The 19,849-nt window shown below is 47.5% G+C and overlaps 1 protein-coding gene across 3 annotated transcripts in view; it reads right to left on the bottom strand.

Moving 5' to 3' along the window:
- Window positions 1–2,983: 2,983 nt before the first annotated feature.
- The window catches only part of MTOR (mechanistic target of rapamycin kinase), a 123,954-nt gene continuing 107,088 nt past the window's right edge, over window positions 2,984–19,849 (bottom strand). For all 3 annotated transcript variants that reach the window (XM_036065210.2, XM_036065220.2, XM_036065236.2), the window contains exons 42-58: window positions 19,751–19,849; window positions 19,349–19,471; window positions 19,052–19,234; window positions 18,506–18,640; window positions 18,128–18,302; window positions 16,727–16,862; window positions 15,992–16,139; window positions 15,021–15,143; window positions 13,541–13,623; window positions 11,890–11,962; window positions 11,024–11,098; window positions 10,499–10,634; window positions 9,764–9,829; window positions 7,331–7,411; window positions 6,972–7,052; window positions 4,615–4,720; window positions 2,984–3,922 (exon numbers count right to left, since the gene is read on the bottom strand). In XM_036065210.2, the coding sequence (XP_035921103.1) occupies window positions 3,907–3,922; window positions 4,615–4,720; window positions 6,972–7,052; window positions 7,331–7,411; window positions 9,764–9,829; window positions 10,499–10,634; window positions 11,024–11,098; window positions 11,890–11,962; window positions 13,541–13,623; window positions 15,021–15,143; window positions 15,992–16,139; window positions 16,727–16,862; window positions 18,128–18,302; window positions 18,506–18,640; window positions 19,052–19,234; window positions 19,349–19,471; window positions 19,751–19,849 (1,839 nt within the window). In that variant the 3' untranslated portion in view covers window positions 2,984–3,906. The remainder of the gene's footprint in view (window positions 3,923–4,614; window positions 4,721–6,971; window positions 7,053–7,330; window positions 7,412–9,763; window positions 9,830–10,498; window positions 10,635–11,023; window positions 11,099–11,889; window positions 11,963–13,540; window positions 13,624–15,020; window positions 15,144–15,991; window positions 16,140–16,726; window positions 16,863–18,127; window positions 18,303–18,505; window positions 18,641–19,051; window positions 19,235–19,348; window positions 19,472–19,750) is intronic.

The following is a 19,849-nucleotide window of genomic DNA, read 5'->3' as shown; positions in this document are numbered from 1 at the left end:
TTTAGAATATCCTATTAACAGGAATAAGAATATCCTATTAACAGGAAACTTGTTTTCACTCTCCCCACCCTCCCACTCGCACTGGTACCCTGGCAGAACCAAGACCTAGCCTAGTTCATTTTAACAACAAATATTTTTGAGCCTTGTTCCATATGCGTCAGCCTGATACCACATATCAGGCTATGCTGTGTGCTTTACGTGAATTATCTCATCCTCAAAACAACCTTTGGGGCTAGATCATAACGATTATCCCATACTTTCAGAGGAGGAAGCAAGCACAGATTAAGTAATATGTTCAAAGTCACATGGGTAGTATGAGGCGGAGTTGAGATTTGAAACTAAGTAATTTGACACCACAGCCTTAATTCTTTCAAACTACTTTACATGCCTCCAAGAGTTTTAAGGCCTAACCTATAGAACTGTACCATATAATTGTCTTTCTCTGACTTTTCTTTTTTTAAAGTAGATTTTTTTTTTTAAAGATTTTATTTATTTATTTGAGAGAGAGAATGAGAGGGAAGAGGGTCAGAGGGAAGAGGGTCAGAGGGAGAAGCAGACCCCCTGCTGAGCAGGGAGCCCGATACGGGACTCGATCCCGGGACTCCAGGATCATGACCTGAGCCGAAGGCAGTTGCCTAACCAACTGAGCCACCCAGAAGCCCCTGACTGACTTCTTTTGCTTAGCATAATGCCCTCTAGTTCCATCCACCTCATTGCAAATGGCAAGATTTCATTTTTTGATGGCTGAGTAATATTCCATCGTATACATATGTACCGCATCTTCTTTATCCATTCCTCTGTCCATGGACATCTGGGCTCTTTCCATAGTTTGGCTATTGTGGACATTGCTGCTATAAGCATTGTGGTGCAGGTGTCCCTCCGGATCACTACATTTGTATCTTTGGGGTAAATACCTAGTGCAATTGCTGGGTCATAGGGTAGCTCTATTTTTAACTTTTTGAGGAACCTCCATACTGTTTTCTAGAGAGGTTGTACCAGCTTGCATTCTCATCAGCAGGGTAAGAGAGTTCCCCTTTCTCCACATCCTTGCCAACATTTGTGTGGAATTTAAGAAACAAAACAGAGGAGCATAGGGGAAGGGAGGGAAAAATAAAACAAGACAAAATCAGAGAGGGAGACAAACCGTAAGAGACACTTAACCATAGGAAACAAACTGAGGGTTGCTGGAGGGGAGGGGGATGGGGGAAGGGGTAACTGAGTGATGGGCATGAAGGAGGGCACGAGATGTAATGAGCAGTGAGTGTTATAAACAACTGATTAAACACTGAACTCTACCTCTGAAACTAATAATAGACTGTATGTTAATTGAATTTAAATAAAATTAAAAAAAAAAAAAGAACTGTACCAATGCATGCAAGGATCCCAAAAGTCATTCTTTGCCACATCCCTCCCTTCTTACAGGGTTACATGAAACCATCCTGGATTGACAGGTTAATGAGACTGTCCTTAAAGCTTCGATTAGCTCATCTGCCTTTGGTAATTCACTTCAACAAAGTTGGAAGGTTTTGTCTAGATGTAACTTGAAACCCACTGGATTCACTAAAGATCTAAATCCTGAGGACTCCATGTCTTAAGGAGTATGTCTTTTCCATTGATGGCCACTATTTTCCGGAGTCCATTCATTCCCATGCCCTTTATCTTTCATGAATGGTAACATCACTGGTCATTGACAGTTATTTCATGTAGAACCAAAAAAGTTATGGTGATCATATTTTCGAGAGCAAAAGAGTTGATGCATGGTTTAGAACTATAGAAAATCTGAGACAGGTATGAGACTTACTGTGAAAGTTTTCTTACAGATTTTCTTACTAGAAAATCTGAGACAGGTATGAGACTAACTATGAGGGTTAGAGCTTATCAGTATTACTATTGATATTTAAACTCATCTTTGGTTTTAATAGAGGAGTCCTCCAACAAATGTGCATGGAGCAGCACTGTGGTCCAGGTCTCTGGCAGATTTGGGGGATACAACGTCATGGGACATAGGGTCCCTGGCCTTGTAATGTTCTTGCTCTTCCTAATACAAATTCTTTGAACAGCTTTTATGATTCAGTGTTTCTCACTGGGTAGCTGCAGCCCATAGGAATTTAGAAATAGAAAATTTACCTGAACTGAAAATGCTGTTCTTTGGAAGCACTCCATAGGCATGCTCTCTGTAGAGGAATCTCTGCATGGCACTTGCCACCTTCATTTAACGCTCTCTCCTCCCCATTATTGTAGGCCTCTTTCCTAGGTCCTGCGGCATCTAGTTTTCTCTTTACCTGTTTGACACTGGTTACCTGTTTTAAAAATACTACTCAGATTCTACTTCTTGGTTTTCGAACTTCACACGGTTCCCTGTTGTCCACACATCAGGCTCAAACTCCTTCTTGTTGAACCGAGGCAGGTCACAGTCTGGCTCCACATTCTCCTCTCTGGCCCCCTTCTAGTTGCTGTCATTCCCTTTGTTCTCCACTGACCACTCAGCCAGCTATGCTGAACTGAGGTCCGACTGTGTGAAAATGCCATTTTACATATCAAAAATGGTTTAAGACTTGCATTCGGATAAGGTTCAAGTTAATATTTGCCATTCCTGCAGGATATTGTGCTTTCAGACCGACTTTCTGCTGAATGTCTTCACATGCTTCATCTGATAAAGTCCTACTCATCCTTTAACACCCATGGCAAATGTCCCCTTTCCATGAGGATTTCCTGGCTCGGCCAGTGGAATTCGCACCTCCCACTGAGGCTCACACCCTGGGTGTGGTTCTACTCCCCACTTGGCTTGGGGGAGTTACCAGTCCACTCTGACATGATGGCGACCCCGCCTTGTCTGGCCTGTGAACACGAGGAAGGGGACCACGCCAGGTAGCTCCCGTGTCCTGCATGGTCCCTTGTACCACATGCTTAGTGAATCCTGGCTGTTGAAGGACCTGCTTCCTTTATAAACTCGTAATTATGAATAAAAAGACACCCATACACGTTTTTAAAATTCTGATGTCATTTATTGGCACAAAAATTATTCAGATACAACGTGGTGTCTAGAATGGCTACACTTGATACTTTGTGCATTTAGTTTACTATTTCTTTTGCTCAGAGTTCCCCGCAGGTACCAGACCTCCCCTCTCTGTGGTCAGCACCTCCAGGACAGCATTTGTTTCCAAGGCCTTGCTCTACACAGAGAGCGTTCAGACTTCACTGAAAACATTCCAGGACTGTGCTGGGGAAGGCTGCTGCGGGCCGCCCTACTGCACGTGGGTCTCTGTGCGTCGCTCCGCGAAGGCGACCCAGCCATTGCGAGAAACTCCCCTCCCAGCATTCGGGTCTTGGATTGAAGTGTGTAAGTCGCAGCATCATGGGTGAGGCAGAAGACAGACACTTTCCACCCATTTTGGCCCATCTTACAAATGATGCTGTCTGCGGACCAGTGAGGTAATGGGATGGGTGGAAGTGACCAAGTCAGCTTCTCCCGATTCCTAACATGTGTCCTCCCATGGCCTGAGGCTTCTTGACTGTGCAGAGTTTGCTGTATCCTTGTTGAGAGGAACGACTAGGCCATTCTTCTATCAGCAATGCTTATGAAGAGTTCTCTTGTGAGTTAAGTCAAAACCCGTATTTCTAAGTTATGAATCTTCTGTTCCCCCAAATCAATGGCTTGATTTGTGTAGTATTACTGTGTTGACTGTCCTGGGAACCAAATCAAGCCTTGTGTTTCTGACAATATATTCTTCAACAGCAGCTAAAGAGTTGGTTCAAACCAACGTTTAATATACAGTAGTACGTTTCATTTACATTTCAAAATATAAACAAAGTCGAGCTCTCTGACCGTGGTTTCAGTTTAGTGGAAGCATATACCCAAGTACAAAAGCCTCAAGAGAAACGCAGTGGGCATGTCTGGGCCTCGGGTTACCAGAAAGGACACCTAAGATGAGAGAGAGAAAAGAAATATTTTAATAATTTGGGCTTTTTCAAAGCTTTACATGGATACACTGAAAATGGAGAGACCAAGGTCTGACAACCCCTGGGGACATTCCTTGAGATCTCCCACAACTAACTGTGTTGGACACACTCATCATTTCCAGTCAAGGGCTGATGTCTGCTGGCCCCAGAAGGACACCCCCCCTTCAGCCTCCCTCTCAAGTTTCTACCCTCAAGCGTGCCTCGGGCAATTAATCAAAGCAGACCCCAGAGCGGTCCTTGAGGTGACAATCCCAGATCATAAATTTGTCTTTGCATCTCCTTCTGTCGGTGCTCCAGCTTTTCCTTGGCCCTTCCCTCTATTTTGGAATTGACAGCAAAACTCCAAAAAGAACCCCAGTCCCCCACCCTCAAAAAAGAGGGACTTACATACATTTCTAAACCATTTTTTAAGGTAATTTTAATTTACTTTGGTGTTTGCCTTCCAAATATGCACCCACGTTACTCAAGTTCCTCCCTTTTTAGAATTGGGAGCGCACACGGCGGATACAAACTTTTTAAGAGATCCGACACTGCGATTCCCCTTTCTGGATCCCTGCACCACCCGCCCCAGGTCTTTCCTGCCACGGCGGGACTGGGGCACGGGGTGGGGCCCTGTGTGCATGTCCGCGCACCGCGCCTCCCACAGACGCTCACCAGCCGATGTAGCACTGACAGAGGTTCTCGTGTGACGTGGCTTGTTTGATGAGCAGCTCCACCTGTGTCGGGACATCCAGGGTTTCGTCATGAGAAAAGTCCCGACCTAGGACAGGAGAAACACACACAGTCCTTCTGCACCACTCCGTCCCTGCCCCCCGTTCGGCTGGCCTGTCTGGGCAGCCCTGCTCAGTTTCTCCTTGTCTGAGAGTATGAAGGCTGCATGGCAGCCGGGTTTTTAAATTCACCTCCATGTGACTTGAATACACACCAGTCTCCTCCTAAGAGACTTGGTTCAAAGAGGGGAAAGGCCTGCAGTTGGCTGAGCTCAGGAGTGTCTAAGAGCTGGCCACTGGGTTTGCAGAGATTCCTTCATCTATTGCAATCATCAGGCAAGTGGATGAGAAACTGTGCTCGGTTTCATCCTATAACCTCCATGGTTGGGCCTTTCCTCCCATAGGGAAGCTTGTTTCCATCACAAACCCATCATCTCAGCCCGGAACAGGCACTCATGGCCAGTTGATGAAGCCTCTTTGGCACAAGGGCCATTTCCTGTCCTCCCCTGCCCAGCCCCCCCAACCCCGTGTCCAAGCCTCCCTGCTGGCTTCTCACCGTCAGCACCCGCCCTCGGCTCCTACTTGACAAGTTCATCCATTCACTGAGCTCATCATTCTGGACCCCTGAGATGTCAGGCTATGCTCAAGGAGCTGGATCTGTTCCACAGGAGCTCCCTCTTCGGTGGTGCTGCTGCGACCCTGGGGAGCTGTCCCTCCTCCCGCTGAAGGCTAAGTTCACCTGCACTCGGATCCCACCTCCTCCCGCTTCCTAGGGTGCTTTACACGGTCACCTACCCTCCTCTCACTCCTGTCTTCAAACTTCTATAAACTCATTCCCTTTGCGCACTGAAGAACAAAAGGCTCTCACGCACTAACCCTACTGCAGCCAGCCCCCACCCCCTTCCCCATGCGGCTGAGCTTCTCACAAGTTTGAAACTTGCTTCCTCTGCCTCGCTTCCCTCTCTCACTTCACCTTCTCTTCAACCCCTTCGGTCTGGCTGCCAGGCTCTTCACTCTCAGAAAGCTGCCAGGGACTTGGAGCTGTCCTCGGTGCCTGCCGTCCCTCATGCCTCCTCATCGATCCTTCGCATTTTACCTCCTTAAGATCTGGAGGCCACCTCCCTAGTCTAGTCAACTGTCCAGCCGCAAATTCGGCAGCAGCTTCCTCCCTCCACACAGCCTCCATGGCCAGAGCAGGGAGAATTCCCCAGTGCAAACCCACAGGGCCCCTCCTGCCTCCCTGCTCCCCCTCCAAGCCCTCAGAGCCTTCCCATTGCCCTTAGGGCGGAGGATGAAAGTGTAAGGCACTGTATGGTCCCGCCCCGGCCCGCTCAGAGTGTGTGCACTCTGCTTCTGTGCGCCTCCCATCTCGCTCTCTGTGGCAGTCAGACTCGTCTGCGTTCAGACCATTTTTCTTGCCAGATTCGCTCCCACCACAGGGCCCTTGCATGTGCTGTTTCCTTTACCTGGAACACTCTGCCTCTAATTATGTCCTCCTTCAGATTTTAGCTCAAGGGTTGTTTCCCAGAGAAGCTTTCCTGGAACTCCGGGCACTTAAATTCCCTTGTGACTAGCATCACAGCCCAAGCCCTTTCTTGCACCTAATACGGCCCCTTTAGATGCCGACTCCATGAGGGCAGGCAATCTGTCGGCTCCTACCAGCCGTTTCGTCAGCATCCAGGGCTTATAGGTGCTCAACAAATAAGTACAACTTGACTTCAACACTTCTGTGCCAGGCTCCAATGCTGAGGCCTGGCATCCCATGTCTCATTTGAGCCTCACTGCCTTTTGAGAGAGGCATTCTTCCAGATGAACAGAGAGGCCCAGGGCTCATATAGGGTGTGGTGGAGCTGGGGTCTTCGAGCCCCTTGACTCCCACCTCCTGTCACACCATCTGGTCTATAGGACGTGTCTTGCTTTCAAAGGTATGCATTTCTCTCCTTCCATGCTCTCCACTCCGTAACAGTCCCCGAAGTGCAGGAAGGCAAAGGATCAGAGTGGTCAGGTCTGTTCCAATATCAAGCCATGATGATAAGAAAAACTTTCCTGAATTTGGAACCAAATGAACTTTACTCACCCCTGTCTGGTAAAATGAGATTAACATTACTTAGAGTGAGTTTAATGGTCATTAGAGAATCAGAGAGGGTCCTCAACTGATCGCCTCAGAGACCCTCCAGTTAGCTGCAGAGTCAAAGTTTAGGCACCAACACCGCTGGAAAGGGGCCGACCTCCCACTCAAGGGGAGAAAAATCTCTCAAGACTTTATGTTCCTTTTAAGTAAACACACACACACACACTCACCAGTGAGCTTGTCTCGAACCCTGTTAATAATTTGAATAGCTTTCTTATTTAGGGCCTCTGGTTTCACCAAACCGTCTCCAACTGGAATACACAAAAGTAGAAATAACAATAAGATGGGATCGTCATAACAGGTTCAATGGATGCCCCTGTTTTTCTCAAATATTCACTTTTGGAAGTGTTGAGTAATTCTTCCTCTGTGTCTATCTCTGTCTTCAGAATAGAATGAGATATTCATAGGCCCTTGTCTGCTCAAAGGCGGGCTTGTTGCTTTACCTTACCGACCCCTCTCATGGTACAGCACAGCTGCTCTGTTCTTAATGAGCTAGTCATTGGTGCGATTCCTCAGAGGTCAGACTTACTGAAAGAATGAATAGATTCTGGCACTGTGGTCCCTGTTTTCTTATGGGCAGGTTCCCCAAGTTCCACACCGTCCAAAATTTCTAGGAGGAAAAAAAATCAATTGGCAGAAAATTCCAAGACCAAGAAACCACTGTTGCAAGCGTTAGCTCTACTTCTTTACACACTATATTCCCTTGAACACTCACTGCTACCTCTGAGGGGAAAGGAGATGAAGAATGGTCACTATGTGTTTATAAGATTTTACATCTCCAAAGCATGAATTTTCAAGCAAACGGCATTTATAAAATGTTCTGACATAGAGAACAGGAGCGTGAATGAATCCCTGGCGACAAAACTTGTCAAAACAACTGATGATAATATAAAGAGCACTAGCTTTCAGTGGGTCACACCCATGACCAAAGTGCTATTCTTTGGAGGAATTTATACATCCTTTCTGGGCAGAGAGAGTCCTCAGGCTTACAGTCGTCCTCCACTGATTGTGGCCTTCAGGAGAGAAGAGTGTAGAAGCAGAAGTATGAAGTTATTTACACATTGTTCTTGTACACCACAGGCCTTCAAAACGAAGCCAGGGGTGATAACACTTTTATGAATGACCACTTGGAACTTAACTTTTAAGCCACAGAGAACCAGCCAGGTCTAGCCAGAACCATGTGGGGCCAACAGAACCAGCTGTCCCAGTTCCCCTTGGCACGCCCTAGACAGCAGAGAGGAGTCACCCACTAACGTACTAAAGAGGTGGACCCTGAGAATGAAACCTGTTAAGTCTCACTTACCTACTCACATACTTTGGATGAGACCAGTCACCCGCACAAGGTACCCCAGACACCATGAGTAATTCAGGCATCATTCACAAATCCTGTCATGGTGTCCAGGCTAGAGTCCACACCTGTTCACAGACTGGACCATAACCCGGCACCTCAATTTCCTGCCCAAAACACCTTCTTCCTTCCCACCCACCCAGGAAGGCCAGCTTAAATCCAGCCAACCCAGGAACTCCCTTAACGACTGCCATTCAGAGCGGTACCTCCTTTCTCTCAGCCCCACGGCCTCTCCTCCAAACCCAACTGTGAGCTGCTGGATCATACAGTGGACTTTACTGTTCTCTTAATAGTTCATAGGCTAGGGGCACCTGGGTGGCTCAGATGGTTAAACGTCTGCCTTCGGCTTAGGTCATGATCTCCAGGTTCTGGGATCAAGCCCCACGTCGGGCTCCCAGCTCAACGGCGAGTCTGCTTCTCTCTCTCCCTCTGTCTCTCCCCCTGCTGTGCTCTCTCTAATGAATAAGTAAAATCTTAAAAAAAAAATAGTTCATAGGCTATACAGTTCGGTCGATTCTGTAATGTGATTCTGTGCTTCTCCATGGTAATCTCTGTACGTCACATTCTCTTTGCACCCTTAAACATTATTTGGCTCAGCTAAGCAACTAGTTGCAAATGTTCCATAAACGTCTATAGAGAATATCTACTTTTTTACACCCCAACAGTATTTCCAAGGTGTGAACTATGTTGTTAGATGTTATGAGGGAAAAGGAGGGGGCTGGGGAGGGGGGCAAGGGGGTGTGGGTGTGAAATAAAGTTAAACAGCTTTACTCTAAGACCTTTGAGAGGTTCCATATACAAACCCTGTTCTGGCTCTCAGAGGGGCATTATCTTCCTGGGACCCTATTCTGTGGACGCACTTTTGGAAAGTGTTTCCTGTGGCTTCCCGGCTCCTCAGCCAGCAACGTAAATATGCTTCTACTGCTTCCATCCTCCTATTCCTGAGCTATTAACAAGGCTCTAGGACCATGTGATACAGCTAATAATTATCCCAGTCCAGACACCACTAAAGGGCATACAAAATACTGGCTAATATTCAGACATGCTTTTAATTGTGTTTTTTTGTTTTTGTTTTAAAGATTTTATTTATTTATTTGTCAGAGAGAGAGAGGAGAGAGAGAGAGCACAAGCAGGGGGAGCGGCAGAGGAAGAAGCAGGCTCCCCACTGAGCAAGGAGCCTGATGCGGGACCCCGGGATCGTGACCTGAGCCAAAGGCAGGCGCTTAACTGATTGAGCCACCCAGGGGTCCCTAAATGTGTTTTTATAGATTAAGCTCGGATAGAAATTCGGATCAAAATTCCTGAGCCTTAGGTACCCACTCCATCCTGAGAAGGATGAAATAAAAAACAAAAAAAAACCAAAAAACTTATGCTCAGTAAATATTTCTAGACCAACTTTCTGAAGTTAACTAAGTGCCCATTAGACACTGTTTTAGCAGGGCCAGAATTGTTGCGGGACTGCATCACTGGTCAGAGCCTTTAGAAAACATGCTTCCGGGCATCTGTTACCGCCTCCACTGTGCTTCCTAATGGCAGTCACAAAGCTCTCCCTGTTTAAGACACACTCTGGACAAAAGGAAACAGAAGCTGCAGTCTCCCAGGGGATGGACCCACCTACTGACTGGCCAGCAGAGTAGGAATCCGTCCTTGTTCGGGACCGCTTGTTGCCTTTGGTATTTGCTAGGGAAAGAAACAAAGAGAGGATAAAAAGGGCTTCAAACTCTGACTTGAAAGAAACTTGGTTGATATGATATTTTCTTACAACCATAAAAATACAATTTTTTACTGAAAGCTAAAGTCCCTCAGAGAGAGCCCAGGATGGATCACTCAGGACGGCAGGGGGTGTCAGCATGGGTATGCAATCCTGTGGGACACTCTGTGTCGCTGAGCTGAATTTAGATGCTGTGGACCAGATAACAGAAGGTGAGAGTGGGACTGATCGGTGTGGGTGAGACACCGGGCTCGGTCGCCCCCTTCCAAGGAGGAGGAGCAAAGGGGAGACAGAGATGCAGTTGCCCTAGATCACAGGCGCTTGTGTCTCCTGTTGAGATGCCAGCTTGCTACTCTGTATGAAATCCGAACAGACAAGAATCACCAGGGTTTACCCTGAAAGTATTTTAATTAATATTCAAATTGATAATTGGTGTTTTTTGTTTTAGTTAATAAGAAAAAGTACTTGAAATTCATTTCCAGCCACTGGAACAGCTCTGTGAAAACATAACCCAACAGCCCAGTTATATAGCTCAGGCTCCGGGCTGGCAGGGGGCAAGGTTAGTGAAATGCAACGTGTCCGATATTCCCAGTTTGGAGGGTGCGGGCTCCAGCGCCCAGGCAATTGCATTAACTCACTGTCCATCAGCCTCCAGTTGAGCAAGGGGTCGTAGACAAAGGCTTCCAGCACGGCCATGACACTATCCTTGTGTTCCCGAAGCACTTCCATCACCGTGTGGCATGTGATCCTATAGTTGCCATCCAGACCAGTAACCTGCAGGACCAGAGCCACTCATCACAGAAGTCACTGGCCCCGGCCCCACCCCTGAAGGCCTCAGGACAGAAGCGAGTCGAGAGGGTCTGTCACCCGAACTTAGGAAGCAGACACAGGCCATTACTGATGTATCAGGCTGGGAAGGTGTTCAGAGCAAGGGGTCAGGTCAGGCCTGTGATTCATATGACACAAGGTCTGATGGGAAGCATGGTGAGACTCTCTCAAAGGTCGATCATTTCTAACACAATGGAAAATATCAGGAAACAACCACAGAACCAACCCAGGCATTCTGGGGAACTGATGAGACCGAACAAGCCAGTCTGTGTGCAGAGCCGGTCTTGACTGTGTTGGTCCCATTCCAAAGCAGCTTGGTCCCAAGACCCACTCACCTCCATAGCATTGGTCAGCATTCTTGTTAGTCTAAATGGAATCTTCTCTGGGAATTTCTCCCTGGTCATAGCAACCTATGGGGAAATAAAAGAGAAAAACCAAGTCCAATGGCTAGATTGTTTTCTTTTTTTTCTTTTGTTTTGTATTTTATTTATTTATTTATTTTCCAGGCTAGATGGTTTTCTTTAGCTAAAGCCAGGCAAAAACAGGTAGCTTTTCTTTGCATTGATTTCAATTAGGGCATAGAAATGAAGTAGCTTTAGTTTAGTGAGAGAACTTGTCACAGGGCTTTAAAAGATAACTAAAGGGGCGCCTGGGTGACTCAGTCGTTAAGCATCTGCCTTCGGCTCAGGTCATGATCCCAGGGTCCTGGGATCGAGCCCCGAGTCGGGCTCCCTGCTCCGCAGGAAGCCTGCTTCTCCCTCTCCCACTCCCCCTGCTTGTGTTCTCTCTCCCGCTGTGTCTCTCTCTGTCAAATAAATAAATAAATAAAATCTTTAAAAAAAAAAAAAAGATAACTAAAAAGACACACACACACACACACAAAGGGATAGAGGGAACAAAGAAAAAGGACAAGTGTGCATCACACCAGGCCTTTGACCAGCAGGCCAATTCAGGGATGAAGATTCCTGAGTCAGAGGGTGTGTGAACAGTGGCCCTTGCCTCAAAAGGGGTTAGAGTCCAGTTACAGCAAGTATCAACGAGCACGGGCTTCACTTCTTAGTTTGACTTCCTACTGCTTTGGTAGGAGAGGCAAGGATCAAGATAATGCATTTTGAGCTTAAGTTTGCCTGAATGGTCAGAGGCGGAAAGGTGGTCATCTGGAAAGGTAAGCTTTACGTGGGGTTCTGGAACACGTGCTCACCTCAAAGCAGTCCCCAAAGTCGATGTGCAGGATCTTCCCACTCAGCCGGTCCAGCATTAGGTTGGATGGGTGTCTGAGAAACAGAAGAGACCATGGAGCAGCCACTAGAGCAGCACAGGCGAACAAATCCACAAGGATGGGATATCCCGGGCCCTGTCCACAGGCCAAAGCCAGCCCCCACCTGCCTCTGCAAACACAGTTTTTCGGGACACAGCCCTGCCGATTTGCCATGTCCCGTCTCAGGCTGATTCTGTGCCACAAGCAGACATGAGAGGCTGTGAGATATCATATGGCCAGCAAAGCCTAAATTATTTCTTATCTGGCCCTTTACAGAGAAAGTTTGCTGATCCCTGCTCCAGGTCCGAAACGAAGATGGATCTGTGTGAAATCACAAGTTGCGTTCCTGAGGTCTTTGGTCACAAGATGAATCCTGTCTGGCGGTCCCGGCGTCTCAGAGTGATGAGGCTCTATCTTTACCCTTCAGCACCCATCACGGGGTCCCATCTCCTGAGCCCCCAGACTAGGAGGGGTCATCTGGCTTTTGTCACCAGGAATTCTCCTGGCTCTTTTTAAAAATGAGAATTCATTATTTTTGTGGGAAAAAACTATTTTTACTCTCAATTGCACGAGACATGATCCCAGGAGAAAGAGTAGACACCAAGGAACTAGTTTTTCGAAGACTTCCAGACAGTCAATTTCTGAATATTCCTAAGCTACTTTTTCAGTCAATACATGTGGATAAAATTTATTATGCAGAAATATCAGAAGGATCTACTGTGGTTAGGTTCAATTACAGAAATAGAATTATTTATCTCAGCACAGTGGTGACTGATGGTTACTGAATCAGTAAAATCCAGCATATTTTTAAAATTGTTATTTATTTTATTTAAAAAAAATTTTATTTATTCATTTGACACAGAGAGAGAAAGAGAGAGAGAGAGAGAGAGCACAAGCAGGGGGAGCTGCAGGCAGAGGGAGAAGCGGGCTCCCCACTGAGCAGGGAGCCCAACTCGGGGCTCGATCCCAGGATGCCGGGATCATGACCTGAGCTGAAGGCAAAGGCATAACCGACTGAGCCACCCAGGCGCCCCCTTTTTTTAAAAAGTAAACTCTACACCCAATGTGGAGCTTGAACCCACAACTCCAAGATCAAGAATCACATGCTCTATTGACTGAGCTAGCCAGGCGCCCCGATCTATGGTTTTTAACATATTTAACCAGCCTATGGAGAAAGTAGTACCCAAGAACTAGGTTCTAGTTTGCTGGGCTGTTCTGTTGCATGGATAATAAACAGGGACTAAGGCTGGTGCTGCAAACAAGACCTACAGGTACAAAATACAATTTTTTACCAAATGGTCATAAATATTACTGGAAAATGAAAGGAAACTGTTTAAGAAAGGTACAATATAGGGGCGCCTGGGTGGCTCAGTCGTTAAGCGTCTGCCTTCAGCTCAGGTCATGATCCCAGGGTTCTGGGATTGAGCCCCGCATCGGGCTCCCTGCTCAGCGGGAAGCCTGCTTCTCCCTCTCCCACTCCCCCTGCTTGTGTTCCCTCTCTGGCTGTCTCTCTCTGTCAAATAAATAAAATCTTTAAAAAAAAAAAAAGGTACAATATAGAAAAAGACTACAAAAACAAAATCAATTTACTCACCTATCTCCCAGGCCCAAAATATACCCAACCATGGACATGACTGCTAAAGAGCGAGTGTAGTTGGTTCTTCGGTCAAACCACACCTGGAACAGAGGAGCGCACATGAACCGAGGCTCTGGAAGCTAACTAGCTTCAACATAATTATACCTCAATCAGTTGTCTTCTTATGTTCCATCAGTAACTAGTTAATAACATAAAATGGAATAAAGACCTCATTTATAATTGTAACAACGGCAAACTATGCTCGGAATAAACTTAGAGATGTATAGAACCTAGATGAATAAAAAAGAATTAACCTTTGCTTAGGAACAAAGACCTGAGTGAATGAAAGTACCCATTCAAGACCATAAAAATGTAATAACCTCCCAAATTATTTGATACATTTAATGTAATTCCACTCAAAATTCAGTAGCACTTTTTTTGGGGGACCATGACAAAATGATCCCAAAATTTATCTGGAAGAAGAAAAAATTAAAATAGCCAATGAGAAGAGACTTTTTATTAATAGTTGTATTAACAGTGTGGTACTTGAAGAGAAATACACTTTAGAGAGATCAATGAAATAAAACAGAAGCCCCAGAAAGAAATCCAATGGCATAGAAAAATTTTTTGTATAATAAAAATGGACTCTCTTAAATAGTAGAGAAAAGATGGATTATTTGGTAAATACTGTGATGTTGGCTAATCATCTCAAAAAAATAAAATTTAAATCTTAAATTCTGAATTGGGTTGAGGATTTAAATGGAAAAACAAACTTTATAATCAGTACAAGAAAATGAATGTAGAAAGATACATATCTTGAGGTGGAGAAGGCCTTTCCAAATATAAAGCCAAAAGTAGAAACTTCAAAGAAAAGGATCAAAAATCTGGTAACTTCTAACTTTTTTTTTTTTTTTTTTTTTTTTTTAAAGATTTTTTATTTATTTATTTGAGAGAGAGAATGAGAGAGAGCAAGCACATGAGAGGGGGGAGGGTCAGAGGGAGAAGCAGACTCCCTGCCGAGCAGGGAGCCCGATGCGGGACTCGATCCAGGGACTCCAGGATCATGACCTGAGCCGAAGGCAGTCGCTTAACCAACTGAGCCACCCAGGCGCCCTGGTAACTTCTAACTTTTAAAAAATGCCTATATATCAAAAAAAACCCCAAAATCCCAAACCAAGAAACATACCATAACAAAAATTTAAAAACCAAATAAGCAGGAAATTTCTAACATGTATGAAAAAGATTTAGTATCCTTAATATAAACACAACTCAAATACTACTGTAAGAAACGGGAGAAACGTTAAATCACTGAATCTCTATCTGCTAAACTGCACAGCTCGCCCACTTAATTTCTGTTATAAAAGACAGGACATAAGCTATAGCTGCTCGTCACGAAGACGGGTCCCCCAGGCGCACGCGAACGAACAAGAAAGCCAGCCCCGTACGAGTGCGTGGGCCAGAGGGCAGAGGCGCGCACGAGGAGCCCAGAGAGCCGTACCTCGGAGCTGGGGCTCTTCAGCCACAGCAGCTTGGCCAGGTCGTCGCCGGCCGTGTTATTGACGGCGTGCTCGAACACCTCCACCTTCTGCATCAGCGTCAGGTGGTCGTAGTCCGGAGCCATCTGCATCAGGACACAACCGTTGGGAGCAGCCCCGCACCGGCAGCTTCAACCCAGGAGGAGATAAGGCTCTGGGTCTAGGCAGAGCTGGGTTCTGATCTCACCACCCCGGCCCAAAGGAAAAGGAAGTAAGAACAGTACAAAAGGGAAGAAAAGGGTATGGCCAACGGGACCTGATGACCACGGGAACTGCCAGGCCTACGGGTGAAACATCAGGTCCCACCCGAGTTCAAGCCTACTGGTGTCAAAGAGAGCACTGGAGCCATCGAGGTTCTGGGTAACAAACAAATCTCTTTCTTTCTTTTCTTTTCTTTTTCAAGATTTTATTTATTTACTTGATAGAGAGAGAGAGAGCACAAGCAGGGGGAGCTGCAGGCAGAGGGAGAGGGAGAAGGAGGCTCCCCGAGGAGCAGGGAGCCCGACACAGGGCTGGATCCCAGGACCCTGGGATCATGACTTGAGCCAAAGGCAGTCGCTTAACCCACTGAGCCACCCAGGCGCCTCACAACTCTCCTTATTACTTGCATCTCTACTAACATCACTTCCCCACGTGGCCAGTGCCCCGCATACATCAGGTGTTCGGTCAATACACGCTGCCTGATAAACAATACTGTGCAGTCTCACCTAGAATGCTGAACACCTAATTTCTGGGCTTTAGGGTCCTGTTTCTTAGAGGTAATCTGCTTTAGGACTCACTTCATGAAAACTTCTTCAGTAGAGAATTCTCCCAAATAGATTTTTCAGTGATGTACATACACAGAAGAACGAGAAGAGCAGCTTTGTAGAGATTTCCCAACTTGCAAGTTACGTCAAGACATTCAAGCACTGGGTTTGGCGGCCTCATCACATACCCGCAACATGATGCGATGCTCAATGTTGAGAAGGATCTTCTTTTTCTCTCTGTAGTCCCGGATGAGGGCGTGCAGCGTGTCGCAGTGCGGGACCCAGCCGATGAGGCCCGAGTTGGTGGATAAGGGGATGACGGCATATCTCTGGATGCTGGCAGCCCCGGGAAAGCAGGGTTGGTTATCAGACGGTAATCAGAGTGCACCTCTGAGCCCCTCACAACACATGCACGCGGGCTGAATGGCGCCCCCCGCACAGGGCTGCTGTCAGGTGTGCACAAAGATGGCCGGGGCTGGCGGGAAATCACCACCAGCCTCCTCAACCTGCCTGACAAACTCACTGCTGTCGGGGAGCAGCCCAGGACTGTTTCCAAGCCAAAAACAACCTCCAACTTAATATCCATGTTCTTAACAGAAAGACGAGGAAGAGAGCAGGGCGGACAGGGAAGGTAAAACACACCAGATGTGCAGCATCCCTAGTCTAATGGCCACGGGCCATTCCATTCTGGACCCTCTGGTGGTTGTCACAGGCATTTCCCTTGAAAGTTTGCTAAAAATATGGACAATTCTTCTTATTGTCTTTGACACATTGGCTACTGGTGACTTCCTGTCAGGTACATAGGTCTACAACCGATTTCATGAAGGGACACGACCACATGGGAGGGATGTAAGGAAACCCTAGAAGACCAGTCAAATCGCTGCTGTGGCCCCCCCCCGCCCCCCGCACCATGTCCTGAATACCTGAGGTTCTTGCGAAGAGACGTTGGGTCATTGGCCAGAAGGGTGTTCACCAGGCCAAAGAGCTGCATCACTCGCTCATCCTGCCGCAGGTCTTCGTGGCCCTTCAGGAGGAAAACAAACTCATGCCCGTTGCTGCCTGTAGGAATGGTGGGAGCAGTTAGCACAGACCAGCCCTGTATTCCCGAGCTCCCAGAGACTACGTGTACCCCACCCAGTCACATTTCCACACAAACACGAAAAGTACCCTAGAACTGATGAAAAGAATGGCCCTGCTTTTGATGGTCCCCAATGAAATGTTGGTCACATTACAAATAAATAAAATTAAAATCAGCTCTGTCTTTGAAGATCAGGAATGATTCTGCACAGAGATGGTCAGTCTGTATGTTCCCTCACAACCCACTCTCTGCCCTTCTCTGTCTTGCTCGGGCCTGTGAAACCTGAACCCTAGAGACTATATCACCTGGGGTGCCAGTTGGGCTTGGCCAATGGGGGCACTGGCAGGAGGGAAGTCAGAGGGCCAAAGGGTTTGCCCCTGACAACGGCCAGGCTCCAGTTCTAGAATTTTCCAGTGTCCCTCCACCTGGGCTACAGCTTCTGGTGAATGGCCTCTCTTTCCGGGTTATGTGCTCTCGATGGGCTCCTTGCCCTTTCGGGTCTGGAGGGTGGGGGTGAGTGATAGCTTCTCACTGTTGGCTCTCTTAACTCTGCTCACAGAAGGAAATAGGTCCTTCTTTCAAGTCTCTAATGAAATACTGTGGAGAGCCTGACTGACCCATGTTTTAGTATCAAGAGACACCAGCCCACGGAGAGATGATCACCTGAGAACCACAATGAACTGGTGCTGGTGAATAACTACTGCATTTAAAAAGCAAGAGCCGTATTAAAGGTGAGAACACTCGAAGGGCCACCAGAGCATCCAGGCCTCCCACAACTACCTACCTTAATAGGTCACAGAGCTCACTGTGAGAACTCATTTCCACTTCAGTTTGTTCCTTTTACACAGTCATTTCCCAAAGAGAGAGACCGTGATGGTGAAAGAGAACATTCGAGAGCCCAGGAGCCCTTTCTTCAGCTCTGCTTGTCACCTACCACACCTGCATCCGGATGCCCCTTTGTCGGCCCTGTCAGTCCCCTGCAGCTGCCTGCCACCCCCACCTGGCCGCGCTGCACACCTTTACAGTTCCCTCCGCATATTCTACTGCAGGGCGGTTAGGCTTCACGTAAGCATCGTGACGGTATGAGCAAACTAGGAGTCCTGAGGAGGATGTAATGGGAAACCCGCTGGTGCTCTATTTCTCTCTCCATAAACATGGGAAAGACGCCACATGGAAAGATCAGTGGTGTGAATGGTGAGCAGTGATTTCAGAAAAGGGGAGGTGGCAGAAGCACATGGGTCCTTACCCATGAGCGTCAGCTTCCGGGGCCTCTGCTTGGAGGTGATGACCTGCAGGGACGGCGCTATGGACTGAATGCGAATGATCGGCTGGTTGGGGTCATACGTTCCTGGCACAGCCAATTCAAGGTCCCGGCACATCAGAAGTTTGGGGGAAACATACTGCAGTTCTAAGGAGGTGAGCTGTGAATAAATTACCAAAGGGGTTAGCTTTCCGCCTCCAGGGAGGAATTTAAATGCAATTTAGGTATTTTTCAAGAGATGGCTAATAGCAATGACTTGTCCTAGAGTCTGCAGATAGAAGTGAAACCAGACGCTTTAGAGTTAGTGTTAAGAAAACATAAGGGACAACGACAGTTAATGCTGCTAGAACCTGAAGATCCTACCTGAGGCAGCTGCTTAGAGATTCGTCTGAACACGTGATAATAGAGGTCCCAGGCTTGGGTGAGGTCCTTGACGTTCCCGGATTTCATGTACTTCCTGCACCACTCTTGGGCCTCCATTAAGTCTCGACCATATGCCTGAGCGGGGAAGCAGGGGAAGTACGCGAGTCGTCAAGGTGTGGACTAAGCCGCAGGCTGAACCCCCAAGCAGACAGCACAACTGCTTGGCCGCACGTTACGGCTGGACGGCTCTGGGCCTTCGCAAGGCTTAGCAAGGACAGCATGGAGGCCCGGTCCTGGAGGCCCCAGTCTCAGGATGGCTTATGGGCAAGGTAAGGAGAGGCAAGATGAGCTCAGGAAGGATCTCGTGGTTTTCCAGTTAAAGCTTTGGGAGGGTTCTTTTAAGTTAGTGACAATTAAATTGCTGGTGTTTTTATATTCTGTGACCTCCGTCAGAGTACATTTTATTCAAGTCAGCAGGGAAGCCAGAGAGAAAGGGGTCTGGTAATGGCTTTGGGTCATGTCAAGCCGTGCTTTCTTATCCCATACCTGATTAAAAGATGTTTCCTTCAGAGTCTGGGGGCCCCGTTCCATCATAGCATGCAGGGGCTCCAGCACCTCAAACATGCCTTTCACGTTCCTCTCCCCAAAGTACAAACGAGACGCTTCTTCTAGGCCTTCGTGCCACATCTCGTGCCAGAGGATGGCCACGCGGATTAGCTCCTCGCTCACCTGGACCAAAGAGGGGAAAGACAGAAGTGCCAAGGATGAGCTAACCTCAGAAAGGCCTGTCTTGCAGAGACAGGAGGTCCTCTTGCCAGCAGCACCGTTGTGAGGAAGACTCACCATCATGGCCTGCTGGACCAGGGTGTTACTGTGCTCACACATGTTCTTCAGAATCTTGTTGGCTGCGTTGTGGCGGGCCGTTGTGGTGGACTTAGAGGCCACGGTCAGGGGGTAGATGAGGGCCTGAGGCAGACACGGAAGGAACACTTGCAAACTCTTTCAGGAAGATAAGAGAGACACAGAGGATGCTGCTGACACTCATTTGAGTCCACCACTCAATCTTGGGGTGGGTGGGGGGCTCTCTTCTTCAGGATGGCCCCTGGGCCTGGGCCTGCCAGCTGGACAGATGGGATGCCTGGCTCCCAGTTCCTGCACTTGTATCTCTAGAGTAGCTTTCGGAAAAGCTGAGACCCAGATCAGAAGGTCAGCTGCTCGAGGAGAAACTGCCAGGGTGCCACATACCTGGGGGTGGTACCGGCCAATGTCTGTGAGAAGCTGGTGAATGAGGCGGCCCACCAAGGGCCTAGGCGTATCGATTCTTGCGATGAGCTGCGGTATAAC

Source organism: Halichoerus grypus, chromosome 5 (assembly GCF_964656455.1).
Source record: "Halichoerus grypus chromosome 5, mHalGry1.hap1.1, whole genome shotgun sequence".
Taxonomy (NCBI): Eukaryota; Metazoa; Chordata; class Mammalia; order Carnivora; family Phocidae; genus Halichoerus; species Halichoerus grypus.
Note: the sequence above shows the minus strand (reverse complement) of the source record. Positions and strands in the feature narration are given on the sequence as shown.